Source organism: Natrix helvetica (assembly GCF_964273705.1).
Source record: "Natrix helvetica genome assembly, chromosome: 1".
In the NCBI taxonomy this organism is placed as follows: domain Eukaryota; kingdom Metazoa; phylum Chordata; class Lepidosauria; order Squamata; family Natricidae; genus Natrix; species Natrix helvetica.
Genome location: NC_138548.1, coordinates 238,797,071 through 238,810,949, shown reverse-complemented (window position 1 = coordinate 238,810,949; position 13,879 = coordinate 238,797,071). Strand labels below are relative to the sequence as shown.

The following is a 13,879-nucleotide window of genomic DNA, read 5'->3' as shown; positions in this document are numbered from 1 at the left end:
TTCAGCTCTTCTGCATTGTTCGGTCTCATGTCTCTCTTCTTTCTCTTGGCAATGCCCCATAGATTCTCTATGGGGTTCAGGTCAGGCGAGTTTGCTGGCCAATCAAGCACAGTAATCCCACGGTCATTGAACCAGGTTTTGTTGCTTTTTTGGCAGTGTGGGCAGGTGCCAAGTCCTGCTGGAAAATGAAGTCAGCATCCCCTTCATCTGCGGAAGGAAGCATGAAGTGCTCCAAAATCTCCTGGTAGACAGCTGCGTTGACCTTGGACTTAATGAAGCACAGTGGACTAACACCAGCAGATGACATGGCTCCCCAAATCAACACAAACTGTGGAAACTTCACACTGGACTTCAAGCATCTTCAAGCATCTCTCCATTCTTCCTCCATACTCTGGGTCCTTGGTTTCCAAATGAGATGCAAAAGTTGCTCTCATCAGAAAAGAGGACTTTGGACCACTGAGCAACAGACCAGGTCTGTTTTTCTTTAGCCCAGGTAAGATGCTTCTGACGTTGTTTGTTGTTCAGGAGCGGCTTGACAAGAGGAATACGACATTTGAAGCCCATGTCCGTCTGTGTGTGGTGGCTCTTGATGCACTGACTCCAGTCTCAGTCCACTCCTTGTGAAAGTCCCCAACACTTTTGAATGGCCTTTTCCTGACAATCCTCTCCAGGCTGCGGTCATCCCTGCTGCTTGTGCACCTTTTTCTTCCACACTTTTCCCTCCCACATATATTTCTATTAATGTGCTTTGATACAGCACTTTGGGAACATCCAACTTCTTTTGCAATTACCTTTTGAGGCTTTCCCTCCTTATGGAGGGTGTCAATGCTGGTTTTCTGCACAACTGTCAGGTCAGCAGTCTTTCCCATGATTGTGATTCCTACTGAACCAGACTGAGAGACCATTTAAAGGCTCAGGAACCCTTTGCAGGTGTTATGGCTTAATTAGCTGATTAGAGTGGAACACTTTGAGCCTAGAATATTGCACCTTTCACAATATTCTAATTTTCTGAGATTGTGGATTTGGGTTTTCATGAGCTGTAAGCCATCATCATCACAATTATGACAAATCAGGCTTGAACTATCTTGCTTTGCATGTAATGAGTCTATCTTCTATATTAGTTTTACCTTTTCAGTTGCATTACTGAAATAAATGAACTTTTGCACGATATTCTAATTTTTTGAGTTTCACCTGTACATGTTTGGAACTTCTATTTGCTTGACAAATAAAACTTCCCAAAAAGGAACAAACTACCCATCTAAAACCAATATAAGCAATGAGATATTGGTGGATAATCAAAATTTGAGATGACTGACTATTATATCACACTACTAATTTATTCTATCTTTAAAACCTTAAAATACTATAAGATATTTCATACTTAATTTATAGTCAAAACATTTTTTCTGTTGAGCTTTAAGATATTAGTACACATATTGCTATCCTTAGTTTCTGATGCTGTAAACAAAAAACTTGTGGGAAGGACCAGGCCTGAGAGATTTGGATTGAGTAAAGACTGGACCGTACAGATGTTTAGATTTACTGGAAGTCAAGTGTGGTAGAAGAGAGAACCTTGCAGGATCTGAATAAAATAAAGTTGAGATGAGGCCTGAATTGGAGATTTATTTAAATGAACTTGAAAATCTTTCTTTGCAAAGTCAATGTCTAAAACAGAAATTGCTGTAAAGACTCCATATCTTGTTTTTGTCTACTGAGCAGCAAGATCAGAGCAATGTAAATAAAAGCATGTGGTTTATATTCACATCAGGATTTGGTAGACAATATTTAATCAGAGAAATATATATGTTGAAGTCTGAAGATAACATATCTGCCTTTCTTTATAATTAAAATGAACAAGTGAAATATATTTTAGTTTATAGTACCTCCATTTGACCATGGATGAATACTACATTTACTACAATATATTGGACTATACAATACTAACAGACAGAATGAATATTAAGAAGAATTTACATTGCTGTTGCTAAATTATGTTTAATGGTGTGTCAACACTGTGAAATTACCTTTTTCATATTGTTCTGTAGGACTCTAATATTGTGTTATTTTAATAGAACATTAAAAATACAAGGGTAATTTTATCTTCCTTCAATAACTTTGAAAGCCTCAGCTTTGAAATATTTCTCTCATAAGCAATCCATACCAGTTCATTGGGACATTTTTCTATCCTGCACTTATGTTTTTTTTTTAGTTTTAACTATCACAGTCCGAACAAGGCAAATTGAATGAAGAGGGTTTGGAAATCAAAGACAAACCAAACTAGATCGCAGTGCTTCTTTTGATTAATCTTGCTTTGCAAGATTACACAATATTCTTTATTGAATGCATGCTATTCTTTATTATGAACACAATATTCCTTATTACGAAATCATGATTTTCCATGACTTGCTACCAATTCATATAATTTTCTTTTCTTTTAATCTTAATTCAATTTTATTTATTTTTTCAAAGGAAAAAAGAACAGAGCTTTCATTATTGCAATTTCACTCAAGGATTTTATATATATATATATATATATATATATATATATATATATATATATATATATATATATATATATATATATATATATATATATATATATATATATATATATATATATATATATATATATATATATATATTCCTGTTCTAGTCACCTATGCTTTTACTACAAGCTAGGAATTATGATGGATATTCTACTGGCATCCAAAGCCTAAGAACCAATGAAAGATTTCAGAGAAAACATAGAGAATATCCAACAAATACTTACCATTGTTGGCTCAAACTCCAATGCAATGGCTCCTAAAGCATTTTCTAGGATGCCTTTTCTACTGATATCCATAACAAGTGTCTCAGTGGGCTCAGATAGTTTACGAATGTCCCACCACAAAACCTGGCCAAAGAGAAATGCACGTTAACTGCTATTTGATTTCTTGAACTGGCCCATGTTTATGTGCGTAGCTTAAACTGAGGCGGCAACAATGTGATTGCATGAGAATTGTTTGCTATCCTGTACCCACCTATTGATTTACTCAATTTTACATCTGGAACTAGGTTGGAAGCTGAAATTATTGTAGCCTATTGCTTTTAAGGTTGGTTTAATTATTTAACTATCATCATAGATATATTTAAATTCACATTTTCAGCAGTCTAAACTTTAAGGAATATCGACTGTATAAAACTATGTCCAATGTGGCTTTATATCCCACAATTATTCTAGAGTATTTTATGTGCTAAACAATTACTCTAGTTTTTACTTTATTTCTAAATTCTGCTATTACTCTCCCAGCTCAGAGCTTTGTGTGAAAATTTAATGTTTCATAGCTGAATAAATATGTGATGGATAAAGACACAGAAACTTTATTTACTGCACTTGGTGTGTACAAATCATCTAGATTCTCCTAGACACTGGTATTGTAGATAATTTATCAAATTATAATAAAATGCTGGGATCAAATTATTAACAAATGTCATTTGTCACCGAGTTAGCCAAGACTATGTAATGAATAATAAGTGCACAAGCTATTTTTAAAACAACAGGGCGAAGAGTCAAACTATTGCAAATCAAACTGGCTCCTATTTCTCTGAGCTCAGGAACCATTGTTGCACCTATTTTCTGATTAAAAGACTACCAATTACGTTACAGGCAATTGTGACAAGCCACATGATCTATGCCTAGCTTTCTTCATTGTAACCTGTCCGTCAGTGGAGCCTGAGAAGCAATCGGTTCCTGTTTTTGACTGCAGCCAGATGGCATTATACACAGGATCTCGATGACTAAGCTCAACTGCAGTTAATTCCACGGGTAGTGATCCTTTCCGGGTGTCCCAGTAAGCTGAGAGATAATGAAAGACAATTGAGAAACATTATTAGTGTTTCATTTTTACTTTATTCATTGCAATTATTTTAAAATAAAAATAATTGAAAATGGCTTGCAAGTAATACAAACAATTGCAGCTAAAATTGCAGTAAATAATACAGTAAATAGCAATAGCACTTAGACTTATATACTGCTTCACAGTGCTTTCCAGCCCTCTCTAAGCGGTTTACAGAGTCAGCATTTTGCCCCCAACAGCCTGGGTTCTCATTTTACCGACCTTGGAAGGATGGAAGGCTGAGTCAACCATGAGCCAGTGAGAATCGAACTCTTGGCATTGAGCAGTGAGTTAGCCTACAGTATTGCATTCTAAGCACTGGGCCACCACGATTCCTCACAGAAAGAAAAATCCTGGAAGCGTCCTCTTCACACAGCTTTGAAAATAGCCTGATGGATCAGTAGCAGCGATGATGGCATGAAGAGCTCAGCTGAGCAGACTCCAGGAATGATCTTCACCTTTCTTCTCTACTACCCACTCTCAATCCTGTTATTTATTTCTTAAATTTATATGGCACCCATCTCACCAAGAGGTGACTCGAGGTGGCTTACAACCAAGTAAAACCAGATAAAACACTAAATATTAAAATAATAAATATCAACATTAAAATGTATTTTAAATTAACAAAGATGGCAAGGAAGAGAGCAGGGTGTAAAAAAAAAGCATTATTAAAGCTGCCTCTCAGCTATCTTCCTTTAAAAATTATGTTAATACAAGTGTCAGGCCTGGAAGCCATCTTTTGCATTGAGCCTTCAGACCTGACACATTTAGTCTGAGGGAAAATGAGAGGGAGGATTATATGGAGTATGGGAGATGTATAGTCTAAATAACATTCCTTTCTCAGAGAGTCAAGGACATCTTGCCCTGCACTTGGAGTGGTGTGACTGGGAGGCATCTCCAGTTGGGGCGGTTGCCTGATTGGACCATGTGATAGACATGTATGGATTGGGCAGGGACTGGAACTTTCATTTGGGTGGGGAAACCTGGAAACTCAGATTCAGGTTTTCCCAGATGTGCCAATATGACATATCTAATGTGTCTTATACATCGAATACAGCATTTTTTACCTCCCGAAGCCCCGCCCCTTCACAAAAATGGCCGTGCATACCCTTATGAAGGCTTTCACAGAGCTCCTGGGGGCTGGGGATGGCAGAACTGAGCAAAAAATGGACCGTTTTTTGCCCCCCCAGCCCCCAGCAGCACTCTATAAGCCTCCATAAGGCTATGCATACAATTTATTTTGACAGAAAATGGAGCTGTTTTTGTGAAAAATGGGACGTTTTTTGCTCGTTTTTGGCCCCCAACCCCCAGGAGCACTCTGTGAGCCCTCCCCAAGTCTATTCATGCCTTTCATTTGAAAAAAATGGGCCCATTTTCATGAGAAACGGGCCATTTTGGGGAGGTTTGCAGAGTGCAAAAACTTTTTTTTTCCTTTTGGAAAGCTCTTTAGTTAGAGTGGTTGATGAGAATTACATTGATCAAGTGCTGTGCCAGCAGAAACAAATCTTAGGTGCTGCTCAGATTGTCAGGGATTTCCTTCTCCAGCACATGGATAAATACACCTGGAAACCAATGTTCCCTCTAAGGTGCGCGGCTGTGCGGCCGCGCACATGGCAAGAAAACACCGCGCAGCAGTTTGCAACTGCCGCACAGTGATTTCTATTGCCACAGGCCGGAAGCTGGGGAGGTCCTTTGCAGGCGGCTAGAACTGGCAGCCCGCAAAGGACCTCCCCGGACTTGTTTTGATGAGCACGGGGCGACTGACAGTAGTTGTGAAGCCCCAAAGCCCCCGCCGCCACCGGAATAACTGCTTCCACCTCCTCCTCCTCTAACAGCACTGCCGGATTTGCCGCCCAGCGCTGCGGCTGAGGTGAAGCCGCCAAAGCTCCAGCTGGCATCCCCGCGCGTGGCAGCGGTGTCTCACCCTCCGCTCAGAGCACCTGAGCTGAGCCCCGCGTCACCCCTGCCCCCTCCTCCTCTGCCGTGCTTTGGAGGAGCCATGAGGCTGCGGGAGCCAGTAGGAAGGTGGTGGGGGGGGTGGGAGCAGGGGAAAAAAAGGCCTCATGGCTCCTCAAAAGCATGGCGGAGAGGAGGGGGCAGGGATAACGCGGGGCCCAGCTCAGGTGCTCCAAGCGGAGAGGGAGGCGCCGCTGCCACGGGTGGGGGCGCCAGCAGGAGCTTTGCCGCTTCACCTCAGCTGCAGCGCCGGACAGCAAATGTGGTGGTGCTGTTGGAGAAGGAGGAGGAGGAGGTGGCAGCAGTTATTCTGGTGGGGGCGGGGGCTCGTCAGCATCTTCAGCTGCAGCCCTGCCCACGATGAAGAAACCAAAGATGGAGCAGATCCATGCAGATGACTCGCTGCAACATGACTGGAGGAGGAATTCTGGGAATTGAAGTCCACAAGTCTTAAAGCTGTCAGGTTTGAAGACCTCTGCGTTTTTTCCCCCTAAAGTGTTAGGTGTGCAAGGATCCTGTAACTTGACAGCTTTAAGACTTGTGTGCTTCAATGCCAGAGTTCCTGAGCCAACATGGCTGGAGGAGGAATTCTGGGAGTTGAGGTCCACAAGTCTTAAAGCTGTCAAGTTTGAACACCCCTGGGGTTTTTTTTTCTAAAGGGTTACGGGTGCAAGGGTCTTGTAACTTGACAGCTTTAAGACTTGCACACTTCAAATGCCAGAGTTTCTGAGCCAACATTTTGGTTGCTAAGCAGGAGCGTTGTTAAGTGATACTGATATTATATAACACTTTTAATTAAGCAGGTACCTTGAGGAAACATAACTTTGAGTTTTAAATAATACTGATTTCGTTGTTGTCTTAGGTGACATCTGTGAAAAAAATTCAGGTGCTCAGACATGAAAATGTGCCGCTCAAATACTATACTTTTCTGCTCACATTGAAAAAAAATTAGAGGGAACATTGCTGGAAACATCTACCTACCTACCTACCTACCTACCTACCTACCTACTCTCCCTCTCTCCCTACCTACCTACTGTATTTCTCTCTCTCTCTATCCCTCTACCTACCTACCTACCTACCTACCTACCTACTCTCTCTCTCTCCCTACCTACCGTTTCTCTCTCTCTCTCTCTCTCTCTCTCTCTCTCTCTCTCTCTCTCTCTCTCTCCCTCCCTCTATCTACCTACCTACTTTTTTAAAAATTTGCCTCTTCAAAACCTTAGTGCGTCTTATACTCCGAAAAATACGGTACATCAAATAGGGGGCAATTCATCCTGTTTTCAGCAATTCATCAACCAAGAGTACAATTATTTTTTATTTACATTCATTATCAGATTTTTCTTACCGATCTGTCCATTGTAACATCCTCCAATTAGGATATGTGAATCTTTGGGGTTGTACTCTAAGCAAACCAGAGGCGAAGCAGGCTGGATAACCATATCTGGTTTATTGGGGACTTCTAATTAAAGGGAGAAAAAAGATAGATATATGAGAAAAAAAGAAACAAGCATAGCATAGTTGCCTCTAAGTTTCTAATTATCATGAAATGGGGGATGAAGTATCTATTTTATTCTTCCTCTTCTCACATTTTATCTTTCCTTCCTAGGTGTTATAGGCAGTCACCTCTGTTCCCCAATTTGCTTGCACAAGAAAATAGGGAAAAGTCATCTGGAAAATGAATGTGCTTCAAAAGGCAGAAAAGAAAGGGTGAGACTGGTTTGCATAGCTTATTAGTAAATTTAAAATAAATTTAAAATAAAATAAAATAAAAAAGCTGTATAATTTTTTAAAAATACTGTATACAAATCATAACCGCAGTGTTTTCACCACTTACCAAGGTCCCATATATATGAGTCATAGGACATATCTTTTGAACTCCGTTGGAACTCAAGGTTGGAATAAGCCACAGCCAACTTCCGGCTTCGGTCAGGGTGCCAAGAGAGATGAGTGGCAGTTCTTTTAATGGGGTTCGGGTCCCTTTGATATAAAGCCCAAAAAATAAACACTGAAGAATCATTCATTTGCCAAGATGGATTGTACTGTGACATTTCTCTGGGAAATGTGTTTCATATACATCTGTCATAGCAGATCATGCTTTAAAAAAAACGCAGGAGTACATTCAGTGGGGAAAAAATACATTAAAATGTCCTTTTTAAAGTCCCAAATGCCTATAAATTCTTACACTGAAAAGAAATTATTTAATTACTTTAAGACCACATGACTTGAACATAGCATGCTGCCATATAACTTAAGAATATTGATGTATTCTTTTCAATACTTTCTATATGCTGCCAACAACTCTTTTCTGTAGTCTACATTGAATAAATATATATGAGATTTTCTATTGCAATAAATTAGCACAAATAGGTGTCAAAATGGAAATTTTCAAAAAGCGGTAAGAGAAAACATTACCAATGGAGTTTAATATAATTATCTTGAACAAGGGAACTTTCCTTAGGAGATCATACTGCAAAACAACTGAATTATAGTTTAAGGATAAAACAGCTGAAGTACAATTATCCAAAAGCTTCAGCTCTGCATTCTAAGAGCTAACTTTAAAAAATGCAGAGTTATCCCACTGCATGTGTCAATTAGTCTTTCATTTCAATACAAGACTGTAACTGCATCCATGCTCCCACTACTGGCAACCAAATGTCAATATGAAGTTCTCAAGCAAGAAGTACCCTTGTACTCTCATTTTCTTTTGTAACCAATATTACAAACTATGGCCTCTCCTACTTGGAGGTAATACCTAGGCAATTTGACCAGTAAGCTATTATTTTTCTAAAATGTGTGTGATCAATGTGCTTTTATTGATTATCACTATTAAAAATCTGTTTAATATGCTACTATCTGTTCTTTCTATATTTCATTTTCTTCTGGCCTCATTCATAATCCATCTGGGTGGCAGCAACTAGCTGATCTTGACTGACTTGGAAAAGCTAAGCGGGGTCAGATCTAGTAGTATTTGGAGGATGAATCACCAGGAATGCCCAGCTGGATTGGGAAATTGAAAAAAAAACATGAAAGAAGGCAGTAGGTGGTCTATATTGTTGCTAAGAGAATGACACGGACTAATTCATGCAGTCACCAGAAAGTAAGCTCAGCTTGAGGGAAGGTTTATCTCTCACTGTTCACAATTTTCTCCATCCCTCATACATTCTGCTGTCTGTCTGTATCTATAAATAAATCAGACTGCAATCTGTGAGAGCTCCATGCATCTATAAAAGCTGACCTCACAAATGCTTGTGCTACTGTTTGTTCATCTGTATAGGGTCACTTTTTGGTTACAGTAGATTAGCATGGGGCTCTAACCTTTAAAAGAAATAGCAGAGATTCTTCAACTTTATTTATTTTATTTTATTTATTTAGTTTGTCAAACATGTACGAGATAACAGGTATAAGTATAAACATGGACATGAACACAGGAAATGGGTATGAATAAATGGGGACAATAGGGCAGGGACGGTAGGCACGCTGGTGCGCTTATGCACGTCCCCTACAGACCTCTTAGGAAAGTGGTGAGGTCCACGCTAGACAGTTTAAGGTCAAAGTTATGGGGGTTTGGGGATGTAACAACAGAGTTGGGCAGTGCATTCCAGGCATTGACCACTCTGTTGCTGAAGTCGTATTTTCTGCAATCAGGTTTGGAGTGGTTTACCTTGAGTTTGTATCTATTGTTCTATTTAGTTCTATATCAAAAATTGGAAGAAGGATAAATGAAGAATCAGTTTTTAGTCTGCCATTTTTTATCTTCCTTGGTTATTTTGAATTATTTGCTAGTAAAAAGGATTTCCAACTCACATATCCTTATGGCATAACATTTCAGGCTATCAGAAAACTAACAATTTGAAGTAACTTGCATTCTACAAATAGAGTCTCTCTAGATAATTTAGTATGATCAATGTCCACTAACCATATTAGAACAACAGTCTGCTGCTTTTTTCACGATATCAACAGCTATAACCACCATTCTAGCAGCAGCTTCTCTGATGGGATTAAAGCGAAATTTGAAAACATGTTTTTAGCCGTTACCTGAAAAGATTAATAGTTTTTGCTGATGGTGCCTCATCGGTAACTGCTGCTGTCTCCTCCTCCTCAAAATATTCCTCGTAGATATTGATGGCATTGTTCTGTTTGATGCAGTGATCCATCAACTATTTTAATAAAGCAACAGAATCAATCTATGGATGGCCATGTAATTATTTGGTAAATGTAACAGGAACAAAGATGGAAAAGAAGATAAAATAAAAAAAGTAATATTCAAGGTTTTTTTTAAACAGAGCAATACATAACTAAATGGAATTAAAGATGCTTACAGTGCCAAGCTGTGTAATGACATTGATATAATTCTCATCCTTTTCCACTTTTTTCCGGAAACGAATGGTCTGTTCCATTTCTAGTGGGTTGACATCTTTAGGCCAACCACCTTCCAAGTGATTAATACCTCGGGTTTCCATTTCAAACCTTTCTGTGTTAACCTAAAATGGAAAAAAATCAAAGCTATTGGAGTTATTTGTTTGTATATTTCATCATGAAAAGCTTCAGATCTAAAATGATTATCAATGGTGTTAGTTAACACCACTGACATATTGTATATCTCCAGTACTTTGCTTGCTTTTTGAAGTATACACATACAGCAAAGCTTTACAGTGATCATTATAAATGTTGCAGCACAAGTGAATCATCTTGATGGCTCATTGGATTTTCCATGCATCATACGTGGAGAAGGAACAGCAGTGTATAAAGAATGAATTATGAAGTATGTGAAAATATTAGATGCAACCATACAGCACATTGCAAAAATATAAAAACATCTGTTTACCGATGATTATCAAAACTATCTCTCATCTTACTTTATACTTCACTATTTTATACATACTAATATTCTATAGGCAGGTTTGTACCCAGAAATGGCTGTTTATTTTTGGAACCTGACTTTCCAAAATAACGTCCGGAAAATGTTCACAGAGGGTTTAGCATAGAATGTGTCAAACAAAGATTATTTCATTTCCTGTCTGAGATTCTTTAATAAGTTCTAGCACAACGTATATAAGTGCCTAGTATGTATTTGGATTCAGAACTAGGGGTTCTCTCCAGAGATATGCGATGTATATGGCTATGGACAGCTACATGAATGAAAGGAATTTAATGAGGAAAACAAATAGTCAGTTCCTCCAAGTGAACATGTACTATATGCTTTTAAGAGGAATTTTATTTGTGTTCCTCTCTCTGCGTTTTTGTCTACAGTATCAATGAGCTGGTTAGTTCTATGATCAGACTAGAATCATCTCGCTTCTCAGATTTTAGTAGTTTTATAATGCATTAAAGTCCTGCACTACCTACATTTGAAAATGGAATAAAGGACAACATAACAAATCCTCTCATCTTTAAATGTCATGAAACCATAGTCAGCTGTAAGAATTTACACGGTAAGGACTGAAAATACCACCTTTGATTGGATTTAATCTTTTCTATGACTGCACAAAACTTCATGGTATGAAAGTAAACCTTGTCTTGATTCTCTATTTTTTCTGCTATAGATGGGCAGTATACAATGATTGTGCTTAATTATTAATACTAGAAGAGAAAATATAAAAGCAATGAAATCTTATGTGATTGCTTTTGTTCAAGCTTGGGATGATAATGTAGTTTTTTTGTGGTAACATATTAACACATGAAACTGCAATTGTTTTAAAGGCTGTAGAGAGGACAATATGTTTTTTCTTAATTATTATTATAGTTCAAGCAGGAGTGGTCTTAAAAGAGGAACTCATCTATATTTTACAGAGAAAACAAAGCAATTTGGTCCAGTGGTTCTAGTGATTAAGGCATCCGGCTAGGAGGCTGTGAATTCTATTCTTGCCCTAGACTCGTGATGGCGAACCTATGGCATACGTGCCACAGGTGGCACATGGAGCCATATTAGCTGGCATATTTGCTGGGTCAGCTCTGTGCCAGCTGCTTTTCAGCCTTCCAGAGGGCTGGGGGGAGGCCATTTTCACCCGCCCCAGGCTTCAGGAAAGCCTCTGGAGCCTTGGGAGGGCAAAAACATTTCCTCCATGCGCATGGGTGGGCACATGTGCATGAGTGATAGCACGCGCACGCACAATTTGGGCACACCTTTAGAAAAAGGTTAAGCAAACTGCCCTAGACTTTGAAAGCCAGTTGGATGGCTTTGGGCCAGTTACTCTCTCAGCTGGACCCACCTCCCAAGGTTGTTGCTGTGGGGGAAATAGGAGAAAAAAGGACTATAGGTATGTTCACTACCTTGAGTTACTTATAAAAAAAATCAAGTCGGATAATAAATAAATAATGTCTATATTATGGGTGCCTGTTCATATACAGTATGGCAGATAAATTCAACAAATGGAATTCTTCTCAGTTCTGTGTTAGAATAAGCTACATATCTTGAAAGTATTTTGACCATTTTCTGTGTTAAAAGATATTCTTAATGATCATATAGATAGCAAAATCCAGCAGATAATGCAGGAGAGGGCAAGTATATCCTTAACTTTCCTCATCTTTTCTCTTTTCTAACATTCTCAAATGGAGTATCTTTCTCATCTTCACAGGCCGTTTCTTATAGGAATAATAGCCACAGCACTTACGGTAACAGTTACTTGAGGGAGGAAGAATTTATAAGGGTGCTGTTTTTGAGGGTAGCTACATGGCTTCATTATCATTGAGTTCCAGTCTAGATATTACACCATTCCCATTCTTCCTGATATCTTCACTTGGAAAAGTGCTTCTAGATGAAAACTGTCTCTCCAAATGGATAACCAATTTCATTGTATTTAAGTACAATGACAATAAAGATTATACTTGTACTTCTACATATGTGGAACACCACTCTTACAATCTCATCCTACATTTAGTCTACAATATCTGGAAATTATTGAAAATCATCATATCTATGAAGTGCCTAGATAGGGCTGATCAATGGCATTAAATTATCTCCACATTTATATCAGATGGAAGGTGGATGGAAAAACACATATTTCTGGATGATAAGGTTGCAAAATGTTGCTATTTATTAAGAAGGCTAATAAAGGATTAGAATTTTCTGGTCCTATCCTTTGAATAATCCTTTTGCTTAAAACAATAACAACAGCAACTCACATTGTACTGTCGGCAGAGTTTACAGTGCATAAAGATCACTTTTTTTACATGGAGAAAATCTATCTACGTGGTCACTAGGAATTGAAAACAACTTGATAGGACATAATCAATCAATTTTACATGCATGGGTGAACAATAAACTTATATTTCTTGCTTATACAAATTATGCAAATTATGAGATTAGCCCTGGATCTTGTCAGATGATTTCCTTTGAGACAGAAACAAATGTACTGTAGAAGTTACTCATTCAAGATCAAGCAATTTACCTCATGTTCTGACATGACACCAGCACATTGTACTCCAGTATCAATGGGATCTTTTTCAATAAAATTTGTTGCTAACACTGGATCTGGCTGAATGTCCACATTGATCTCTGCTCCCCGATCGGAAAAGCTGCATTGTCGACCAAATTCACTGCGCTTCTTCAAATAAACATAGACAATCTCCATGCTGCTCACTTCAAACGAAAGAAAAAAGTTAAACTGTTTTCTGGTATTACTCGGATAATTTTCTACCTCAAAATTTGTCAATTATTGAAGTACAGGAAGCTTGGCTCAGTTTATGGTAAAAGCTGGATCAGATATGAGGGAGATCAGTATAGCATGTTATCTTGACTATTTTTATGAAATTATTTGAAATGGTCACAACACAACTCTGAGCATCTTCATCCAAGACAACATTTCTGTTAAAGGAACTTTGTAATTTCCCAGCAGTCAAACTACAAAGTTTTGCTACTAGGAAACAGCTGGAGAACCAATTAATCTAGCAATTTCCAAGGGAAAAAGTAAGTTATTTGTAGGCATCACCTGGATGATGATTACGACTTCATTGGCAAATAATGATGCAATATCTTTAAAGATGTTCCTTGAATACTTACAAGAGTACAGTACTCTTGGGAAATTAAGAATTTTGATAGCAGCTGAGCA

The 13,879-nt window shown here is 38.4% G+C and overlaps 1 protein-coding gene across 2 annotated transcripts in view; it reads right to left on the bottom strand.

Moving 5' to 3' along the window:
• LOC309384884 (dynein axonemal intermediate chain 2-like) overlaps positions 1–13,879 on the bottom strand; it is an 86,063-nt gene that overhangs the window by 65,701 nt on the left and 6,483 nt on the right. For both annotated transcript variants that reach the window (XM_081938728.1, XM_081938727.1), the window contains exons 3-9: positions 13,220–13,410; positions 10,151–10,312; positions 9,867–9,988; positions 7,666–7,808; positions 7,177–7,290; positions 3,696–3,835; positions 2,771–2,893 (exon numbers count right to left, since the gene is read on the bottom strand). In XM_081938728.1, coding sequence (XP_081794854.1) covers positions 2,771–2,893; positions 3,696–3,835; positions 7,177–7,290; positions 7,666–7,808; positions 9,867–9,988; positions 10,151–10,312; positions 13,220–13,402 — 987 coding nt within the window. In that variant the 5' untranslated portion in view covers positions 13,403–13,410. The remainder of the gene's footprint in view (positions 1–2,770; positions 2,894–3,695; positions 3,836–7,176; positions 7,291–7,665; positions 7,809–9,866; positions 9,989–10,150; positions 10,313–13,219; positions 13,411–13,879) is intronic.